This window comes from Rhododendron vialii, chromosome 13a (genome assembly GCF_030253575.1).
Source record: "Rhododendron vialii isolate Sample 1 chromosome 13a, ASM3025357v1".
Lineage (NCBI taxonomy): Eukaryota > Viridiplantae > Streptophyta > Magnoliopsida > Ericales > Ericaceae > Rhododendron > Rhododendron vialii.
This window is the reverse complement of record NC_080569.1, coordinates 18,952,917-18,974,714: the sequence shown is the minus strand read 5'-3', so window position 1 is coordinate 18,974,714 and position 21,798 is coordinate 18,952,917. Positions and strand designations below refer to the sequence as shown.

Here is a 21,798-nt window from a genome sequence, read left to right as displayed (position 1 = left end):
TCATGTAATTATGTAAACTAACGGAGGATTTAACACTGTGTGGCGGGATGGACTTGAATTGGTATTGTCAGCCAAAGGAGGGGAGCGCAGTGATATTTCAGAAACCCCAGGGGAGGTATCTGTTGGTGTCAGAAACCTCAGGGGAGGTCAGTGAAATTTGCCCTTTATAAAATGAAAGTATTAGGATAGAATCTAGACACTTGAGTTGGGGTGGGCATGGGTTGGGCGGGGTCGGGTAAGAATATTTAGGCCTGCAAATTGAACCACACATGTGGTAAGAACCGTACGCGAGCCCAATTCTTTACTTCAGATAGGGTCAGCTTGGTCGGGTCGGGTCCGACCCCACGGGTAAGGAATGCATCAACCTGAACTGAAATATGATTTTTAACATAAAATAAACCCGCACTCGTCCGAACCACATGTTCTACTCCCGCCTGAGACCCTCCGGGTGGGGTCCGCTGGTCTTTTGCACACCCTACACTTGAGGGAGGAGACTGTAATTTCTTCCCACTTAAAACCATTTTGCACCGCGAGTTCTCTTGTTTCCATTTCCATTTTTGCCGTCTCTCTCTCTCTCTCTCTCTCTCTCTTTAAACCCTCGTTCTTCTTCTTCAAAATCGAAGACCAAGATATGGAAATCTCGGTGACGTACAAGAAGAAATGTTGATCTACGCGAGGAGGGCTATGTTTTGATCCGAAGAAAGTACCACTTTGTGTAACTTCGGGAATCCTAGCAAAATTCTTCTCTTGAGGTAGGGTTTTCTACTAGTCTCTTTAAGATGCAAGTTACTATGTATGAAAATTATTAGTGTTAAGTGTTCAACCATGATAATCAAGGAAAAAAAACCTAATTTGAGTTCTACGGTGCTAAGTTTGAAATTTCACATATGAATTGCAATTGATGGGTTTAGTGTGTACTTGAAAGCCTTATTCGACTACCTTGAGGATTTGTTTTGGTGTTTTGTGAAGAGCACGTCCGGAAGGTTTTATATATGAGTTTACCTTATTCTGAAACTAGTTAAAGGGTTGATTTGATAAAGGGAAGAAAATGAGGAATTGTATGTAAGTCCATAAATTTAATATTTGGGTTTTCTTGATTTCTATGTTAAAGGTTAAGAATTTGATATTGATGCTCGTTACATGGTGGATTTTGTTGGATTGGATTTGATACCAGTTATTTAGTGAGCCATGTATTGGAGGCCGGCTTGGCCATTTTATTTTTGTTGTGTAGCCGGAAACATATGGAAGAGCATCTCCAATGGACTGTATAAAACACTCAATAGGGTGAATGGCTAAAATTTTAGCTAGTGAATGTACAAAAATTAACTCCTACAGTCCTATGGACTAGATAAATTAGGTTATTAGTCTATCACTCAATAACTCACACCTATAGATTTGGCCACCTATTTGTGCACTCATTAAATTTTGTGGTCTAATTTTAGATAAATTTTTTTAAATTTTTTTTGATTTTTTGGGGATGAAATGAGAAGTTTGGAAAATGTTGTTGCAACAATAACGTTAGGATAAAATGTATACCTTGGATACATAGATGGTAGACCTATACTAATCTGTTTGCTTTCCTTCTCCACCTACAAACAAAGAAAACGTAGTTGACGTTGGGAGGATATTTGGGCTCAAGTTTCAAATTAAAAAAACTGTTTTTTGAGTTTTTGGGATACAATGTGAGCTTTTCAAAATTTGCTAGTTGTTGCTAAATTTAATCTTCAACAGATCTCAATGAGACGTTTAATTTGGTGTTAATAAATTTTAAAAATTATGCACGGAATGGAAGCATCTTATATTTTATTTAAAAAATTGCACGTACTTTTATGGTGGACTACCATTTAGGAACGGAGGGAGTCTTTTTTTCCCGGTTTCATACAACAAAATTAACTAGTCCAGTGGGGGCACCATCCACTAAATAAACCAATGACCACTTATCACTCCATAAGTGAGTCCTATTTTTACAAAAACCTTCCATCTAGCCATCCAACTTTAGCCATTCCACTGGAGATGCTCTAATGAGTTTATCCGTTGGTGTATAGTTCGTAAACCCGCACGTGATAAGGTGCCTTACAGGCCTTTGGGTTAGTAGCCCATAAATTTTGATGATTAGGGACCTGATTTGTTGCCTAGGATTGGCACCTTAGTTGCACGAAGCGGGAGCGGGGATGGGAGCGGAAGCGGGAGCGGAAGCGGGAGCGGGAGTGGATGATCATATAAGTGTGGGAGCGCCGTCGGGAGCGTCTAGTAATTTTTTATTAAAATAATAAATATTGTTATGTTTTTATATTATTCTCTACCACTTAAATTGCAAAACCTAAAAATTTCCATTGATAAAATGCAACAAACACGACCACATTTGTCTTACAGATTACAGCATAACAAAGAACTAGAATGTAGTGGTTTCACAATCACCAAAACAAAGAACTTTCCTCATTTCTTTTGTCTTTTTCCTCTTGCTTTTTCAAGTCGCATTTGAGCTTGTGTTTTTTCTGTCAAAGCACTTGGAGGTTGAGTTGATGAAGTTGCGGCAACGGAAGTAGAACTAGAACCCGGGGCAGTTGATGTGGGAGTAATGACAGCCTGGACAGCATCATCGTCGCTATCCGAAAGTATCACATTTTCTCTTTCCCCCACTGTCGGCATAGGTTCTTCAATGTTTGCATCTCCATCAAACACATCCCAATTTTTGAACGACTCATAATTAGCTCTGTACCTCGATAGTAGCCTATGATTATAGCGCACAAAGACTAACTTTTCCGCTCGATCACAATTTAACTGGTTCCTCTTCACACTATGGATATATGAGTAAGTGCTCCAACACCTCTCAGCACAAGATGTGTTAACACCTTGGGACAACACTCTGAGTGCTAAAGAATACAACTCAGGTGCTGGCCACCATACATATGCCACCAGGACAAGGTTTGCATGGTTGCTCGATTTTTAATTGCTTGAGGCTGTGCGAAACACCCTTGTCACTAACAAAATCACTTATCTGATGCCTTATTTTTGTAGCTTCACTCGGATCAATAATCATTTTGTCAATTGCATCAAGATAGCCCTTTTGAACCTCCAAATCACAATGAGGTTTCATTCTCCTCACACCACCTGGAGCAGGTTTTGAAAGCCAAGAATGGGTGTAGTATTTGGGAACAAGAACATAAGCAAGGCAATGCAAAGGAATGTTCATCCTGTCCCACCTTTCCACAATGATCTGGTGAACCAAATTGTAAACCACGGGATCAGTTACAAGAATATCTTTGAGCTTCCCCAACATGGTGTCCATCTGCTCATAAACCTCCCCAATAATGGCTTGATCAGTGTCACAAAACCTGAGCATCTTATATATGGGTTTTGTAATTTTGAGAACTCTCTTGGTTTTGCTCTAAAAATCCTCATCCATCACTGTTTTCTTGACTGTGTCATGCGGATTTGGATCTGATGAGCTTCTTCTCAAGGTCTCCCAATGGTTGCTCAGAGCCATAGCAACCAAAGAACTTCTTACTGTTACTAGCCGTTGCATTACTATGAAAACATGCCCAAATCTAGTCTTCTTTGTTTTAAGGAGCTCCAAATCAGAGAAGGTTTTGTATAAAAGCTGACATGAACCATGATTCTTTATATACTTCACCACTGCTTTGCCTTTATTATAGCTCTCATTGAAGAAAGATAAAGATGGATCAGAACTCTTACCAAATATCTTTCATCAACAAATTCAATGTATGAGCCAAGCAACCGGACCAAAAGATGTGTGGATGTTTGTCTTGAATTATTGCCCCCGCAACCTTGCAATTGGATGCATTATCAGTGATAACCTGCCCCCGCAGCCTTGCAATTGGATGCATTATCAGTGATAACCTGCAACATGTATGTAATACTTGTTCAGAATTTGAGATTAATATGAAAAAAAATTGATCGATGATCAAAATAAACAAAAAAGCTACTACCTGCACCATGTTGGAGGGCCCAACAAAATCGATGGCCTTGAAGATGAACTCAGCGATATTGAGTCCAGTTTTCTCTATTCCAGAAACATCATGCCCATTTACAAAAACAGCTCTACCACCTGACACAGCCATGGTGTTAATCAACTGTTGGTTCTTTAAATTTGATCAACCATCAGAAGCAATAGACAATCCATGTGTGCTCCAATCTTGCATTATAGGGGTAAGGGCACGCTGCACCTTGCTCTGTTCTTTGTCCAACAAAGAAGTTCTTATCTTCTCATAGTTGGGGGCTTTGTACCCCTTTGGTGCATTATTGATGCCAGTAACCATATTTGTCCAAAAAGGGGACCTCGCAACATTAAAGGGAATGCCATTACCATAAAAGAATCTGGCAACCCTCTGGTCCACGTCCTCCCTGTCATTGGTTTGAAAAATGTCTGCAATTGTTTTCTTTGTTCCAGGAGAGGACCCATTATCTTGTATAACCTGCAACAATCCAAATTTTTTCAGTTTTAAGCAAACTAGCAAACTAAGATAAAATTCAGCACTTGTATTAACAGTTTAACACTACACTTTGGAATATGTATTACAATACCTTTGGTAGTGTTCGGTTGCCATTTCATTTTTAGTTTTAGTTTAGATTTTAATCATTACCCTATTTTTTTCTCCAATTATTACCCTATTTCTCTAATTATTACTTTCTCATTTATCTCTAATCATTACCTATCTCTTCAATCATTACCCTGTTTCTCTCTCCACCCACTACCGAAACTAAACTAAACTAAACTAAACTCACAACCAAACAAAGCCATGGCCTTTGAAGTTTTTTGGCCCTAGCATTTCCACCAAAGATTCTTTGTGCATCTTCTTCCTCCTGTTTCAGCAATTCCCTCATTTCTTGGCTCACCTTCGGGCATAGGTTTACACCTGCTTTCTTTTCACCAGGTTTTTTATGCCTATCAAATGGGCACGAACTCATGAATAAGACCCAGTGAAATGCGTAGTTCGGCGTTCAAAATTACATAGAAACTTTCCAGAACCACCTCTCGCTTTCTTTTCACCAGGAACTTTGGTAACGTATTTCCAAAGTGGGTTAGCCGATGGCTCTTCAATCTCTTGATCTTCTGAATATATGTTTTGACTAAGATCCATGGTGAATCTGAAGTGTGAATCAGAAATTGTGGTCTCCTTTCATACGGTGGTGATATGTGTTTATATTTTATATAGGGTAGAAGACATTTTTTTCTTGGCAAGTTCCATTCTGCACTTTTTCGAGGATATTGGGAAGCTTCAGTAGCTTCAATTTTCTCTTTATCCTATATGCCCTTTGAGTTTCTTAGAAAAAAAGTTACAGCTAATAATAACTAAAGTGTATAAAATAGGTTTGGATGTTTATATACAAAAATATTCCAAGTCACGTATAATTTAATAATGAATAGGTATATTTTATAACTAAAGTGTATAAAGTAGGTTTGCATATAATTTAATAATGAAAAGGTATAATCTAAGTCACATAATGTGTGTGCAGGGTGAGCGTACGGTATCGTGAGCATGAGAACGTTTCTAAACCGCATCATATTTCATTAAATTATAGGTTGAACTTAGCTTGTTAGAGTATGAGAAATATAGATTATTATTTGTGATCATGAAATCATAGGATTATATAGAGTAAGATTCAATGCGACGCTCATTAGTTAGTTAACTTAGTTATACTATGTTTTGTTAGAGTGTGTGACAAAGGGAGATCATTATACGTGATCATGGCTAGTATGGGCATTATAGATTCAATGGGGATTATTATTTGCGATCGTGAAATCATAGGATTGAGACATAGAGTAAGATTCAATGTGACGCTCATTAGTTAGTTGTACTGTGCTTTGTACGAGTATGACAATTGGAGATCACTATCTGTGATCATGACTAGTATAGGCATTATAGGTTGAGCTTAATTAGCTTAATTGGAGTATGACAAACGAAGATTATTATTTGTGATCATGAAATCATAGAATTGGAAAAATATCGAATCTTTATGTAAATCATTCCGTCAATAGCTTGCTTCTTTTATCTGCCAAATTCGCTCATGATCAAGTTACAACCTAAGATCTCTTCCCCTCGAAAGCTTGCTTCTTTTTGCTTCTTTTATCTGCCAAATTCTTCATTCCGTCAATAGCCATTTGACCGGATCTTTATGTAAATCATTCCACTATGTATGGTCGTTTCAATGAGACCTTAATTCGAAATTATAGGAGAATAGAATCTTATCAAGGCTTTTCTTGTTTGAATAATATGAGAAATCATTATCTGTGATCGCGATTTGTTAATTCTCTTTCATGTTTGTTGACCACAATTATGTGGAAATCATATATAATTTTTATTTCGAAAGTAAACCTAAAAGAATTTAATTATTTGTAATGATATAACAACTTTGTGAAAATCATGTGTAGTGACTTGAACAATTTATGAGATAAAATGTTTCGGTAAACTAATTGATTTTTCCATGAAATAGTTGCCCAAGTGTCTAGCACAGTGTTTTAAATGGCGAAAGGCGCACCGAGGTGCAACGATCCCCTGGGGCTTTAGCGCAAGGCGCGGCGCGCGCTTTATTGACGTGAAGCGCAAGAAAAAAAAATTCTTCGCAACGAGGCAAATTTTATTAGAACTAGTTTTCAACACAAACAAACACTTGTAAAACTTTCAAATGTCATAAAACATAACATGTCAATGGTTAAACGAAAGTACCAAACACTTAACATAATATATCATCCATGAAAAGCTAACATAATAATGTTTAGTCTTAGAGACATAACAAAAGGATTAAAGGCAATTAAATCTAGAGGCATGCATAGGCAGTATTATTGTGTGGATCAACCTTTTCGTAATACTTCCAACCAGGGTTCTTTTTATTAGAATTTTCAGATGTCATCTAGAAATAACAAGTACAAATAAATACAACAAACTGCACAAATACTTTAAACAGAGCTGGAAACAAAAAAAAGAAGAAGGTAGGTGAGCATGACTAGAAAAAGAAAAAAAGAAAAGGGGGTCCTGTTACTGGAAAAAAAAAGAAAAAAAAAAGAAAAAGGGGTTGTGACTGAAAAAAAATTGAAAAAAAAAAGGGGGTCCTGCCGTTCTGGACAGTCGGTGAAAATAGAAAGAAAAGGAGGAAGAAGAAGGTGAGAGGAGGAGGAGGAGGAAGAAAAAGAAGAGAAGAAGCAGTAGACGTGGGACGGTGAGAGGAGGAGGAGGAGGAGGAAGAAGAAGAAGAAGAAGTAGTAGCTGTTACCTGGAGATTGGAGAGGATGATTAGAGAGGGAGAGGGAGACCGGAGAAGAAGAAGCTGCTCCTGCTCGTTGTCCGAGACTCTGAATCGTCGAAGAGACTGCTACTCGATCTGGTTTGTCAATTGAATAGAGCTCCCGTTGATTTAAAGGAAGAAATTATTCAGTGCATAGCGAACGTGAGATCAATTTTTACCTTAGAGCAAAAGGCCCGCCCCTCAGCGCTTTGGCGCCTCCCGCTATAGCGCGCGCCTCAGCGCCTTTCTTGCGCTTTTGTGTTCTACGCTATAGCCCACAGTTTTGAAGCACAAATCTTGCGCTGCGCTACGCTGCGCCTCGCGCTTCGTGCGCTTTTAAAATCATTGGTCTAGCAAGCCAATTGAATTTTTATGATGCAATGTCTCTAAAACCAGACGAGCCATTTGCTTTTTCTAGTTCTGGTTTTGTTTTTTTTTTCCTTTCACCGTAAATTAGAACATCTCTCGAAATTGAAAATGGAAATGATAACTTTTTGTATCTGACTTTTATAAGGGAAAATGCTAAAATTAACTTAACTAATAAAATTTAAATAGACGGTAGTTGGTAGATGTACAGTTAAATACATATACATTACTACATGGAATATACTTAAAAAATTTGATTTTCATGCTTTTTTTTTTTGCAATTTATAGGTTGGCAATACAAGTGAATAGTTTATGATGAGCTCCCAACGACTACCAAAGTTCATTTATTGTGTCTTTTTTTTGTTATCTTTGTTTCTCTATTATTATTTTTCTTTTTTTTTTGTCAAACGGAATAGTATTTCTCTCTCCCCGTTCCACATTTTCCAAAAAATATTTAAAAAATAAGGACTTATTTTCAAGCCCGGATGAGATCTATCAAACAAGATCCACAGTGCATATTTTTTTGATTTTAGTAAGCCTATTATTTTTAAACTTGAAAATTGTAAATAAGTATATTTATTTTTTAAAGACCCAATCCGGAATGGGGTCATTTTCAAAAAAAAAAAAGGGAAAAAACACACTCTCAAACGCCATTAAAGAAAAAATATAATGAGGCTTATTTTTCATTGTTCAATTTACTTCACACATACCAATAAATTAAAATTATTGTATTTGATTAAATATAATAGGAAGCAATTGACTTTTACACTTCCCAAAAATGTAACTACTAGCCATCTGTCCATCTTCTTATTTTCAAATGGAATAGAAGCCATCTATGGCTCTGCCATCTACATACATATGATACAACAGAGAAACAGAGAGAGAGAAACGGAAACAAAGAGAGAAGGAGCACCGCGGCACGGCGCACTGCCCAGCTCTCCCCCTTCCCAAATCAATCTCTTCTATTTCCCTCCAATTCCTCCACCATCCCTATCTAGTGAAGAGAGAGAGATGATAAATCGACGCCGCCGGAGATAGCCATCGCCAGAGAACAACCTGTATGTATTCCATTCGCCCTTTGTTTATGTGAATCGCTCCGATCGATCTGGTTTTGCTTCGAATTTGGGCGTAAGTCCCCGTCTAGGTCAGGAACGTGTTCCCGTCATGATTGGAACACGTTTCCGAGCACGGAACCGCGGTTCTCGGCAAGAAACATTGCCTAATGAGGCGTTTCCTGCAACTAAGATTGGCACACAACTTTGATAACTTGGACCATCGGTTTTATGTGCTCTTATTTTCTCCTACTTGATTTTAATATTTTGATTTGTATTATATTCGAAGGATTGTGATTTGATCTTTTATAGACTTGGTCATTTTCATTAATAAATTGTTTCGAGCAAATACAAATTTGAATTTACTAGAATGGGGTATAAGGGTACAAGCATTCGTATTTTCTTAAACATGTTCACTTGCATCTGTTAGTTTCTAATAGATTATGTATGGGCGGTTGCGCTCACCCCTACCTTACAGGTTCCAAGGGGACGAACAAGCTTTGATGGACTTGGTGGTGGAACTAATCTATTTATTATTGGAAGACATATCTCTAATCATTTATAGAACTGTAAGTCAATGGTACTGGGTTAAGAAAATTATTCTTGTCAGGAGCAAGGGAAGAATTTAGTTGGCATTCTTCTGCTATTCAATGTAAGAATTTGAGGTTTCAGAATAAATCTGTGCAGGTTTAGGATATTATGATTCAATATACCTAAATTGTTTTGGGTGATCTGTGATTCAATGTCATCGACAAAGCTTTTTACATTTTAGGAGCGGAAGGGAGTTGGCGGGCCCGCTAATTTATCACACTCAAGTCCTGCCCTTTGCTCTTCACGATTGATTTGGAGCTTGTTCTTAGTTCTTCGATTGGGCTTTCATATTCGTTATTGATTTTGGGTATAGGAAAGAATTGGCAATTGTATGAACAAATCTGCGGAATTTTTTCTTTTTTTGTTTCTTGTTTTTTGGAGACTTGCGATTTAAAAGTATATACCATGGGTCTTTTTTACGTTTTGATAAGTAAGAGCAGTTGCAAATACTGTAACTGCAAGGTAAATATGGTAGTGATAATCATGGTGGCTGAAACCTGTTTCATTTTGGTAATTTTTTAGCTCCCGCTGAAATTTTGGGTATATGATATGCTGGTTCTTGCACTTTATCAGATGCATGTTTGGTGGTGTCGTTCTTATCTGTGTTTTTTTTTTTTTTAATTATTTCCAAAGCCATTAAAACATCTGGTAAAAAATTATAATAACATAAACATTACATGGATGTGGACCCTAATGGCTAATAGCATACTCACTTGAACAGGGTTCTTCATCATCGATTGTGGAAGAGAAACCCATCAGGGAAACAATTTTCCATCAGAGATGTCTTCTAAATGCGTTGTCTTACCACAAAATATCAGAGTGAAAGCGGCATTTGCTTAATACAAAGTTCCATTCTTCTTGACAAATCTGAGTAAAGTTGGTCACAGCTGTTAGTAATTTATTTTAATCAACGGGTATCTGTAATCTTAACGTGGGGAGATTAATGAGTATTTAATATCATGGAGCTCATAATATAATTGAGATAAGGACGGGAGTGCAATTATAATTCTGTAGTGGGGTGAATTATAATTAGTGAAATAAGAAATAGAATCCTGGTGGGATTAAGTTTTCTTATTTACACTGGGAGCCCATACTTATTACTCCTTAGGTCCCTATCGTAGCCCTATATATACACGTTATGCTCTCTAGGTCAGAATGATGTTTTTCTATTATTCAGTAAATAGAAGCAGGCTTAGAGAGAGCAAACAGATCACGAAAGAGTCCACACTTGGTTCGTGTTCTAGACGTGCAGGGAATACGATAGAAGATCGTAAGGTACGGTCGAGCAGTATTCGTGGTTTATAGCAAGACGTGCTATAACAAGTTCAACCAGCGTTCGTGTCGCAGGGAGTTGAGGTAGAACCCTAATTCCGCTTTATAGGGTTTTACAATTTTTGTTGTCTAATCTGTACGCGTCATTACTGGGTCGGTGAAAGTGCTTCCCCAACCCAACAGAAATGGAGAAAAGTTGCATATGGAGGAATGCAACCTGGGTTTGAAGACAATCACACCGACGAGTCGTTCCTTGAAGATATGGTTATGAATGCCAATGTTGTCAAACGGAACATGCTAAAGGTGATGCTAGACTCAGTTTCCATATCCCAATACCTATGCATTGTAGCTCTAGTGATCATTGTTTGGACCCTCACGCTTAGGTCGACCATTGATGAAAATTCTCTCTTGCTTCTTGACGTAATCCTTCTTGGACTAGGTTTCTTTGTTGTACTGTTAACTACCGAAATGCTCTCATTTAATCTTCTTCTTAATTACGTTCTCAAAATTTCCTTTTTCATATCTGGTTTATACTTTTTGTCTCCTATCTACCACACACTTACCCGGTCTATAAGCTCAGATTCCATATGGGCACTAACAGTTTCTCTAATCACTCTCCACCTCTTCCTCCACGACTACTCTGGGTGTACTGTGAAAGCTCCAGGGGCTCCAGAACGTCCATCATTTATGAGCAATATCTCCTTAAATGCTTCTATCGTTGCCTCTCTTTTGATAGCTTCTCGCCTTCCGTCGAGACTTCATGTTTTTGCCATTGTGCTGTTCTCCTTGCAAGTTTTCCTCTTTGCTCCACTGGTTGTTTATTGTATTAAGAAGTATTCATTTCGATTGCACCTTGTGTTCTCATTAGGGTTGATGGCTGTCACTTTGGCTTTTGCTTGTAGGTTGCATAGACTGATTTTTGTGCTATTGTTGAGTTTGTTTGTTTTTGTTAATATGGTCTGTCCTTGTTGGCTTATAAGGATACAGGAGTACAAGTTTGAGATCAATGGTCCTTGGGATGAAGCAAAACTCTGTTTCAACATAACAGAGTGAGAAAATTTCCCGCCTCACTTCTTTTCTTCTTTCATGTAGCTTACTTCGAGATTTAGCAAAATTGGTCCTTGGTTGTCACTCTGTTGTTTGAATGGAATCCTACTGAAGATTTTTGAAGATTAATGAGTAGTTCAGTTGCACTTTCACTTGTTCCTTTTGTCATTACTCCTATTTTTTTTTAACATATTAATCCTATTGTTATCAGTATTTTCTTTTTGAGCTACTGCCTTTATCCTGAGTTCTGTTCTTGAATTGTGAAACGGCAGGAGCTAGGCTCTATGCAAGTGGTTCATAGAGCTAAAATCGAGGAGGGGATTTTTATCTAAAGTAAGAGTAGCTCTTAAAGTGACCAAATGGAGCTAACAAATGTGCTAATTGTTCTCTCTTTAAAATCTGGCACTAAAGTGAACAAAAAGATTCAAATGGGGATGACGCCAAGTCCAGTAGACTGGACAGAGGCTGACCAAAAGGCTGTTCAGGCTTCTGCATGAGAGCATCCACATTTGAGTCTTGAAAAAATGTTTGTTATATGACAAAAAAGTGTTAAAATGGGGCCTAAAAATTGTGTTAAGAGAATTGTCAGGTAGAAAGTAAAAAAGTGATACATTTGGTATTTTTTAGGGGGTTTTGTAGTAAAACTTCCATGGTGCTCCCAAGTGGTTTGGGAGCATCATACTCACAATGAATATGGATCATTGGATTGAAAATAGATAAATCACAGCCTTTGGATCAAAATCAAAAACCAAAAGTAGGGTGGTTTTGTTAAAAACGAGATGATTTTGTGAATTTTTGACAAAAAAACGAAGGATTGCTTACCACAGAAATAGGTAACACTTAGTATTAACTAAGGCAATACTTGCCATCGTATAAGGCAAAAATAGGCAACATTTACTTCAACTGGTTGGTCAGGTAATAAGTTACTACGAATTAAAAAAAGAAGAAGAGTAATTTATTTTTTTGGAGGGAAAATTTGGAGATTTTAGGGATTTGTATATTCACACTACTTTAAGCTATATATACAATATTTTTTTTGCCTTTTTGCTAAGAATTTGGTAGTGGAAAATCTAAAAAATGGTGTTTGATTATAAATCTAGTTTAAGAAATGGTGTTCGATTATAAATCTAGTTCGATTAGAAGAATTATCTAAAAACAAAAAATTGGAAAAATATTTTCCATAATTTCCAAATAACATTATAAATATATTTAATTAATTTATTTTTCAATAACCTTTTATTATAGATATATTTAAGCAACTTTTAAATTTTATGGAAAAAACAAGATATTCATTTAATATTTTAATAGCTTACAAATTTTAGTTAATATATATCATAAAATAATGTTATAAGTTGATTTTTACAACAAAATTGAACAATAAATATATTTTTGTAGGATTCTCAATTGAATTTATGGTAGTATTTAATGAAATTAGGCTATTCAATTTCATTAATATAGTTTATAGTGATCAATACGATATAATTTGAAAATCTAACAACTAATAGTGTTGATACTAATATACTTGACAACGATCAATCAATGAGGATTGATTCATTTATAATTGATTGATCTGGTTATATGATCAGCCAATTGATAAGACGATTTGAATCGCTTAAGATCATATTTGGCAGATATGGTAGTTAATAATGATGTTGAGTGATAGTGATTAGTGAAGATTAGTACAATGGGCTAAAGTAGGCTGACTAATTTGTTTAATTACTTACCTACGGACTTATCTATTTCAATCATTCAAATTACACAATTAGCAAATTTCAAAAATGGTTATTTGATGGTTAACATTAATCACTTGGCAAATGAAGGAGTAACAATCTTTGTGGTTAACATTGATCACTTGGCCAATAGAGTAGTAATCACTAATGCACCAGTAAATTGAAATATCTCATTTATTTGATCATTTTTAAAAAGTAATTTTATTAATATGAATGTTTTTATTTAATTTATCATAAAAGTAATACAAATAGATCCAAATAAAATTTAATGTGGTAGGTACTATAATATTAATGATGATACATAAATGTATACATACTCGTCATTAATGTCATAATTACTATAGAATAAGGCTTACTTACCAAAGCATAAGGTTAGAGATACCAAAAAAATTGAATTTTTATGATGGACTATTATTCATTGATAACACTTACCATGTGGTTGACAATACTTGCCATGAAATAAAGGCAAAACGACTATATGCTTAAACCAGTCTTACCACGCAAACTGATCACGTTTTGCCAATTGCCTTGTTTACCTACCACCAATTATGGCATTAATGGTACTAGGTTTCTCCATACTTACCTTAAACACTGCAAACTTATCTACTCTAACTCTTCTAGCTCCCATTCATCTCTCCTCTTGTTCAAAAAAATGAAGATTTAAGAAGAAGCTCCATAACAAGTTGAAGAAGCTTACCAAGTTTTTTTCAAGAAAAAACTGAATTTAGTTGTGATTATTACCTCGTACCAACTTACCGAAAGATCATAAGTTGAAGAATCTCGTATAAGTGTTTCACAATAATCTAATGAAGCTTCCCAAGTTTTTACATTTTTTATGGTTATACATACCATTGCTTATGGTTATACATACCACTTTTTATGGTATTTTTATAACGAACGAAAACTGTATTTAGGAAGTATCTGGAGAATAAGTTCTCCGTATTTGTGGTAAGCATATCCATAATTTAGTAAAAAAATCCTGTATTTGTGGTAAGTATGGTTATGGAAATGGTAGGTACGCTTCGTAAGTAATATAGTTTTGCATGCCATACCGTAGGTAATATAGTATTTGTGGTAAGCATATCTATGTTAGTTTTTACCGCTAATTGTGAACCTATTTGTCTGGATCAGATTTTGAGAGATGTATGACAATATTCAGGGGAATGAGAAGAATGTAGTGATTGACATTTGTGATGACTCTAGCAATGATGACGGAAATGATGAAAAACAATTGGATGAATTAACGGAAGAAGAAGTCTATCAAATGACATTTGACATGCATAAGGATGAAGAAACATTCTATAATGCTTATGCCAAAGTGAACAGCTTTAGTGTTCGAAACTATAATATGCACAAGGACAATGCAATGGTAACCATACTAGCTCAAATTGTCGATATAGTAGTTTTGTCCATGTTTGTGGTACGTATGCCTAGTTTTTAGTTAGCACACCTTGTTTATATGGTAAGTACGGTAATTGAAATAGTATGTACAATCTGTTCATAGTATACCCAACAACAACACCACAAACATACCAAATAAGGTCACCATTGATCAAACAACAAGAGCCACTAAGGCAGATCACATTCATCAACATTTGATCAAACAAAAAGAGCCATCTATCATTGTTTGTCTCCATGAACCATACAACAAAAAGGCGGCATTTGCCATTTACTGTTTACATAGCATGTTACATCCAACAAAAAGAGACATTGATCATTGATTGTCTCCATGAACCGTACAATAAAAATGGCTACAATTGTCATAAATTTTCCTTCTAGTGCCGGAATATTTTTGTTAGTTCTTCTATCCCTTGGTCTCTCTCCATCGGTTCATTTTGGCCAATCTCACTTCCTTGATCTACGCCTCTCTCTCTCTCTCTCTCTCTAGCCAACTCCATCAGTTTATTAGTTGCACCTCTAGATACAACGAATTTGCAGACATCCCCATATGATTTTGATCTTGGTAAAGCAAGATCACTCTTAAAAACCCAAACAAGATGGAGTATGGGCTCTGAGTTCTTTACTACCCTGAAAAGCAAGTTGGGGGAATGAGATCAGTGAAATTTTATAGTCAAGGAATTGAGGATAAACATCCCGGTCATCAATCAAGCAAAAAATTTTAGAATTGGATCGCCACACAATGTATTAGTAGATTCTAACCCCAAGTTGGGCCAGGCAAAATGCCATTCACATATATCTGTTAGCTGGCACAAGCTTTAGTAACTTGGCAAGGTCATAAGATTTGAAGCCCTTCCCATAGCATAAAGCAAGATCAAGGGTGTTTTCCCATCCTGTAACATAAAACGCGATAACGTAAAATCTGTTTACTGTAATGAAAAAATGTGGAAAAAACAACAAAAGTCTCATTGATGCGGCAGTGCATCTCAATCAAAAGTAAAGAAGTCCATAGCTGAAACATGGTATTCTGGTAGACAAATTAGAAGAGTAAAATAAAAGAGAACCAACCATTCATTAAGAAAAAAGGAAAAAACCAAAAGAACTGTAGTCCAAGTATTCCATCTAACAAACTATTTCACAATTCATTAACATTGGCACCAACCATTCATATTCTTCCGTCAAGTAAATATAGATGTAGTTCCGTCAAGTAAATATAGATGTAACTGACCTAATTCCAAAATTCAGTGCCCACTGCTGAAATATTAAGTTGATGATACCAAAATGTAAGAGCCCCAACCTAGGTTAATTAGGAGTTAGACCGTAGCTTTTTGTTAAAAATAATTAAGTTGGCATTGTAACTTCCTAAAGAAGAAAAAAGTTGATAGATACCAAACAATAATACCATTAAGTCGGAATTGTAGCTTCCTAAGCATAAATAAAGAAAGTTGCGCTAACTGAAGAGTGCAAAATGCACAACCCCCGACATATCTATAGCTACACTACTTATCAAGTTGTTCACAGGACAAAATTAAGTGTCCCTTGATTCATCATCAAAATGATGCCTCGTTACAATTTTCTACACCCATTCAGGGAATTACACTTCAACCCGAGCTAATAAAATCTTACTCATGTAATCATCCTTATATAAACTTACTTATGTATAATGGAAATGATGCATTGTGACACTATAATTGTTCAAGGATTAGAGCATTCATAAGCAATTGTCATGAATTGAATTTTCCATAAGGTGAATTTTTCACTGTCTTTGGAACATTTTATTGAACAGTTAGCAGGCAAAATCATAAGAAAGGACTCCATTCATAAGATTGCATTGCATGAGGGATCTGTTGCCTTCATCATAAAGCAATGGGAAAACATATAAACTAAATAAATTGTGTAATTAAAGCAAGAACCATCATTTTACCTTTGAATGGCCGTGACGCAAAAACACCACACTCGCAAAAATGGATGCACAAACGTAGCAAGGGAGGGCTTTGTAGTGGTGGCTACGTGTCCAAGAGAGTGAAAGAGAGAAAGAGTTGGAGGAGAGGGCTTTCCATTATGACTAACTAGGGACGAGCTGTAGAGGTCGGAGAGCTGTGGAGGTTTGGGTCGATTATGCAGTGGAGAGAGAGATGAGTCATCTACGTTAGGGAGCCGTGAGGTGTAAAGGCCGTGGAGGCGGAGGAGCGAAGGAGAGAGGTGAGAGGGCGACTGTGGAGAGGAGCAGATAATTTATTAGGGCTTTCAAAAATTTTCTCAGTCAACTGGTAAGGATCTGGGGTAATTGGGAATAGGAGGTAATAGGAGGAACTTTTTGGTATACCCGGTATACCACAAATTTGGTATCCCCCCTTTACAAAAATTGTGACACTTGGTAAAGTGTAATTTTTAAGGACTTCAAGTGTAATTATTTCTCTCCAATTCATATTGGGCCTGGCACTAAAACATCTGGGGATTTTTTCCCGCATAAATGCCCCTTTGCAAAAAAGCTAAACACCCCTCTCCAAATTACTCCTCTGCTATTCCTGCTACCTCTTTGCTTTCTTTTCATCCAATTTTTTTACATTTCCAGATCCACATCAAAAAAGGATCCATATTTCATCAACAGGTAACAACACGTTTCAAGTATTTTTTTTTAAACTGTAATTTAAAGGTAAAGTATAAATTATGAGGATTTAAACCAATTCAAAAATAAAAGGTTCCTAGTTAAATTTAACAGTTGTAAATTTCCATTGAAAGCACAAAGATTAAACAAAAACTACAATAGCAAAAAATTAAACAAAAACTACAACCATTATATCATTCCTTGCAAAAAAAAAATACATTCCCTCAATATCTTGCTTGTTTCATTTCTATGGTGGTAGCATTTCCATTCTTGACTCAACTACGGTATTGCATCTTCCTCAACTAGCAATCTCATATAGCTGAAACGGGGAGAATTAAACTCCGAATTTGAAGAAGAAACCTACATAGCATCGATAAACTCCTATTAAAATGTTGAGATTTTGAAACTCCACATGCCAATGATAACAAATTGTGGAATAAAGTTATACAAATACCTGAGTGGGGATGGTGAATTGGTCATGTACACTAGTAGGATTAACCTGGTTATGATTGTTTGCACTCATGGGAACTTCCAACTGTTGTAACACCGGATTGATGAGTGTCGAACTACTTGCTTGAGGAAAGGAGAATTGAGAGTCTCCAATCCTTGATTTCCTTTTTTGTCCTAAACAACACCATAAAATTCATGTCAAAGAAATCACTAACTTACACAAAAATGAAAAATGAAACATTGAACTCACTTATTTAATTAATCTTTCTAGGAGCAAAAACTTATCTAACAAGAGAGGAATATCTAACAAGAGAGGAAACTCACCAGTCACCATGTGATTTGGATGTGGCATTTGAGGCTTTTCTGAAACTCTACGTGTCTTCCGCTTCTTCTTTTCCCAGTAACTTTTTATTCTAGCATTGGTGCTTCCTTTCGTCCGAATGCGTAAAGGATCAAGCACAGGCCTATCATCAGTAGGGCTAGGCATTTCTTCAACACAAGTGATGATATCTTCTTCAAGACAATTAAGATCGTCTACACTATCTAAATTTGCTATCTCCTCTTCAACCATCTTCAATGCCTCCCTTAATTTATCCTTAACAATTTCAATGCATTTAAGAGATAATGAGCCCTTATCAAAAACATTTTGCCCCATATGATTCAACTCACTAAGGCGCAATGAGCGAGTAGATTTTCCTTCTTGGTGCAATGATTCTCTAACAACACCTTCTATCCCCGACTTTGCACTTCTGCTCCATCTCTTTAAGATATAGGGTTCAGGTATCTCTTTGTAATTTTTCATAACAAGCACTCTTAAAGCATGTTTGCACAATATTCCCAAAATCTCAAACAACTTACAACTACAAGAGATTTCATCATTGGAAAGATCAAATTGAACAATATGCACCCTTTGACGGCCATCCTCTGTTACATGATAGATGGAAGTTGTCCCATTGCAACTAATTTGAACACAATTCAATCCAAAGCTATCCAACAATTCCTCTTCAAACTTACTAAACATGACAAGAGTGTACACCTTAGATGCATGATTCAAAATACCACGCTTACTTACCTTTGGTGGCGCACCATTTTTGCATCGAAAATCATCACTTCTTTCATCTCGCCGCATTTCTTCAACCTTTTCCTCATAATATTGAATAACTTGTAGGAGAGACATAGGCTTCCGCATAATTTGATGAAAAACACTATTAGTACTCTCACTTCTTTGGGAGGATTTCATCCTCGCCGAAAAAAAGTCTACACTAAAAGCAGGACACCATTTTTCCCTAAGATCATACAATCTTTTAAGCCAAGAATGATTCTCTAGTCCAAACATTTCAACCATATCAGCCCAATCGCTTTCAAATTTAATTGAATCATAGCACCCATAAAAACACTTGTCAAATAAAGCTTTGAAACTTGCATTTGTAAATAGTCCAGCTAGATGTTGCTTAGCATTATTTGAAATGTGCCACATACACAATCTGTGGCGTGCTCCAGTGAACACTACCTCTATCGCGTTAGCCATTGCTTGATCTTGATCAGTAAAAATACTCTTTGGTTGTCGATTCCCCATAGCTTCTAGAAAAGTCTTAAATAACCAAATGAAAGATTCTGTTGTCTCATTCGACAAAAAAGCACAACCAAACAATTTGTTTTTCCAATGATGATTGATACCAACAAATGGGGCGCAAACCAAATTATACTTGTTAGTTCGGTATGTTGTATCAAAAATAATGACATCCCCAAAACATTCATAGTCTAACTTTGATCTTCCATCCCTCCAAAAAAAATTTGCCATTCGGTTTTTTCCATCCACTTGAAATGAGTAGAAAAACATAGGATCTTCAACTTGCTTATGCTTGAAAAAATTGATCACGCTTTGTCCATCCCCTGCTTCAATAAGATTTTCCCTCCCCGCATGCAAATAATTATAACAATCCTCCTTAGTAAATCCAACATAATCTGGCCCAATTTCTTTACACAGATAATTATATGATTGTGTTGGTTTTATACCTGCCGCGACCATTGAGGTGATAACATCCCCATATGCTTTCAGCACTTTCCTTCCGGATCTTAAATTTCGCCTCTCTTCTGGACTTGCAAGCTCGTGATTATGATCATCATTCAAGTGGGAAATTGTCCAAATGCCATTATCAATCGTAAATCGAATTCTGGCCTTACAATCCGTTCTTGTCTCCAAATGATTAAATTCTTTCACTTCACTAATACTCCCAATTTTGCGATACCCAGCTTTTGAGCACAAGTATTCGCGTTGTCGTAAGATTCCATTCAAATCTGGACGCTTGTTTCCTCTACGAATGCTAAAACCCTTTCTCAAGGCATACTCATTGTAGAGGTTGTAAGCTTCATCTTCCGAAAAAACATTCATTCCCACTTTGAGTTCTCCACTACAATCATTGAAAGTTTCCATTAAAGTAGCTTCTTCACTCTCATTTTCATAATTTGGGGCATCCATTAAACCTGAGTAGCCAGGAAAATGCATTGTGATTAACTAATGGAAACCCAAAAAAATCACAAGGATCATTCAATAGAATAATGAGTATTGTATTGAGAAACAAAAAAAAACGTTGAAATGTGTTGTTACCTGTGAGTAAAATAAGGATCCCTTTTGAAGTGAATTTGAAAATATAAAACAATTGGATGAGAACAAAGAAAAGTAGAAACTGTAGTGGGATAGCAGATGAGTAATCTGGGGGCGGGGGTTTTAGCTTTTGGCATTTGTGCGGGAAAAAGTAGCGCCAATATGAATTGGGGGAGGAGGAATAATTACAGTGGAAATCTTTGTAAATTACAGTTTTCCACATGTCAAAATTGTTGTGAAGGGGGGATACCAAGTTTGTTGTACACCGGATGTACAAAAAAGTTTCTCGAGGTAATAGAGAGGAAGAGAGAGAAGGAATTCTTTGGCCGAGATTAAAAGAATTTGATCCAACGGTCAGAATGGGAGTATGATGCTCCCAAAACCACTTGGGAGAACCATAGTTGGACGCATTGTAACGACCCAAATTTGCGACCCTATTTTTTAAAATAATAATAGTAATAATAATAGCGTTAATATTATTAATAGAATTCATATTAAGTTTTAATTATTGTTTTGATAATATGTATATATTTACATTAATACACATGCATGCATGCATTTATCTCTCTCTCTCTCTCTCATTACTTGTTCCCCACACCAAGCCACCTGATTCTTTCCCCCTCGCCAGTCCTATCTCCTTCCAAGAGCCATGTACATTTTTTTGTTGTTGGTAAATCAGCTTGAAATTGAAAAAAAGGCAGCCTACAAATTAAATTCAATCTTATCCAACCTCTCCCAAATTCACCCATATAAACCCCTCCCCACTACCATATGAGAGCACCACAACACTCCCCACACTCCACCAGTTCGGATAGAAGAAAGAAATAGAAGAAAATCGAGCTCCAATCCATGGAGTTCTAGAGAGAGAAAATGAGAGAGAAAAGTGGGTTTTGTACGTAGACCCAACCGAAATCCAATTCAACCGTTCCAATCACTTCCCACAACCCCAAGCGTCACCAAAAAACATTCAGTTCAGTCCCAAGGTTCCCCAATTGTCAGAACCGAAGTCCTCTTCCCCAAAATCAAGTTTTCGGTTTCAAAACCGATTCAATCAAACCAAGATATTATAATCCTATCTAGCATCTTCTCTAAGTATATTTATGTATTTTTAGGCCTAACCCATAGCCCCATAAGATCCCATGCATCAAACCGTAGGAAAAACAAAAAAATTTGCAAAAATCGGTTCAACCTTGCGGCCGCAAGGTCCAGTCCATTCGTGGCGGTGTTTGCATGAGAATTTATTGGCCTAATTAGCTAGTGACAAGTGGCCATTCATTTTAGACAAAATAGAGCACACATAGACTGAAATACTTGGAATCACACAATTAAAAGAACAACGACATTCTGATCAAATTAGTGTCGTTTTATGGGTAATAAAAATTATTGCTAGGTGTCGATCACTCAAACCACAGCTTAGAAAATAAGCAATTCGAA

At 36.4% G+C, this 21,798-nt stretch overlaps 3 protein-coding genes and 1 long non-coding RNA gene across 4 annotated transcripts; 2 read left to right on the top strand and 2 right to left on the bottom strand.

The window, feature by feature from the left end:
* Positions 1 to 532: 532 nt before the first annotated feature.
* On the top strand, positions 533 to 10,137 carry LOC131314466 (uncharacterized). The gene is made up of 3 exons (XR_009196408.1): positions 533 to 752; positions 9,142 to 9,315; positions 9,976 to 10,137. It is a non-coding gene; the product is annotated as an uncharacterized LOC131314466 (long non-coding RNA).
* A 548-nt stretch (positions 10,138 to 10,685) lies between these two features.
* LOC131313237 (phosphatidylinositol N-acetylglucosaminyltransferase subunit C-like) lies at positions 10,686 to 11,798 on the top strand. Its single transcript, XM_058341443.1, has one exon. It carries the CDS (start codon positions 10,737 to 10,739, stop codon positions 11,577 to 11,579), a length of 843 nt encoding a protein of 280 aa, XP_058197426.1. The 5' UTR covers positions 10,686 to 10,736; the 3' UTR covers positions 11,580 to 11,798.
* Positions 11,799 to 17,543: 5,745 nt separating this feature from the next.
* On the bottom strand, positions 17,544 to 18,336 carry LOC131314476 (uncharacterized). The gene is made up of 3 exons (XM_058343117.1): positions 18,084 to 18,336; positions 17,764 to 17,933; positions 17,544 to 17,669 (listed from the first exon to the last, which is right to left on the bottom strand). The coding sequence occupies exons 1-3, from the start codon at positions 18,328 to 18,330 to the stop codon at positions 17,589 to 17,591; spliced, it is 498 nt and encodes a 165-aa protein (XP_058199100.1). The 5' UTR covers positions 18,331 to 18,336; the 3' UTR covers positions 17,544 to 17,588.
* Positions 18,337 to 18,349: 13 nt separating this feature from the next.
* On the bottom strand, positions 18,350 to 20,587 carry LOC131313950 (protein FAR1-RELATED SEQUENCE 5-like). The gene is made up of 3 exons (XM_058342446.1): positions 20,368 to 20,587; positions 18,486 to 20,243; positions 18,350 to 18,354 (listed from the first exon to the last, which is right to left on the bottom strand). The coding sequence occupies exons 1-3, from the start codon at positions 20,585 to 20,587 to the stop codon at positions 18,350 to 18,352; spliced, it is 1,983 nt and encodes a 660-aa protein (XP_058198429.1).
* Positions 20,588 to 21,798: the final 1,211 nt, after the last annotated feature.

What these genes read in the sequence shown, in the direction of transcription:
- LOC131313237 (XM_058341443.1), top strand. Translation starts at nt 10,737, where the DNA reads ATGCAACCTGGGTTTGAAGACAATCACACCGACGAGTCGTTCCTTGAA.
- LOC131314476 (XM_058343117.1), bottom strand. Translation starts at nt 18,330, where the DNA reads ATGGTTGAAGAGGAGATAGCAAATTTAGATAGTGTAGACGATCTTAAT. An exon ending in TCCAAATCACATGGTGACTG is followed by an intron (nt 17,934 to 18,083) that starts GTGAGTTTCCTC and finishes GGTGTTGTTTAG; the next exon opens with GACAAAAAAGGAAATCAAGG. An exon ending in AATTCACCATCCCCACTCAG is followed by an intron (nt 17,670 to 17,763) that starts GTATTTGTATAA and finishes GATGCTATGTAG; the next exon opens with GTTTCTTCTTCAAATTCGGA.
- LOC131313950 (XM_058342446.1), bottom strand. Translation starts at nt 20,587, where the DNA reads ATGTGGAAAACTGTAATTTACAAAGATTTCCACTGTAATTATTCCTCC. An exon ending in GATCCTTATTTTACTCACAG is followed by an intron (nt 20,244 to 20,367) that starts GTAACAACACAT and finishes CTGGCTACTCAG; the next exon opens with GTTTAATGGATGCCCCAAAT.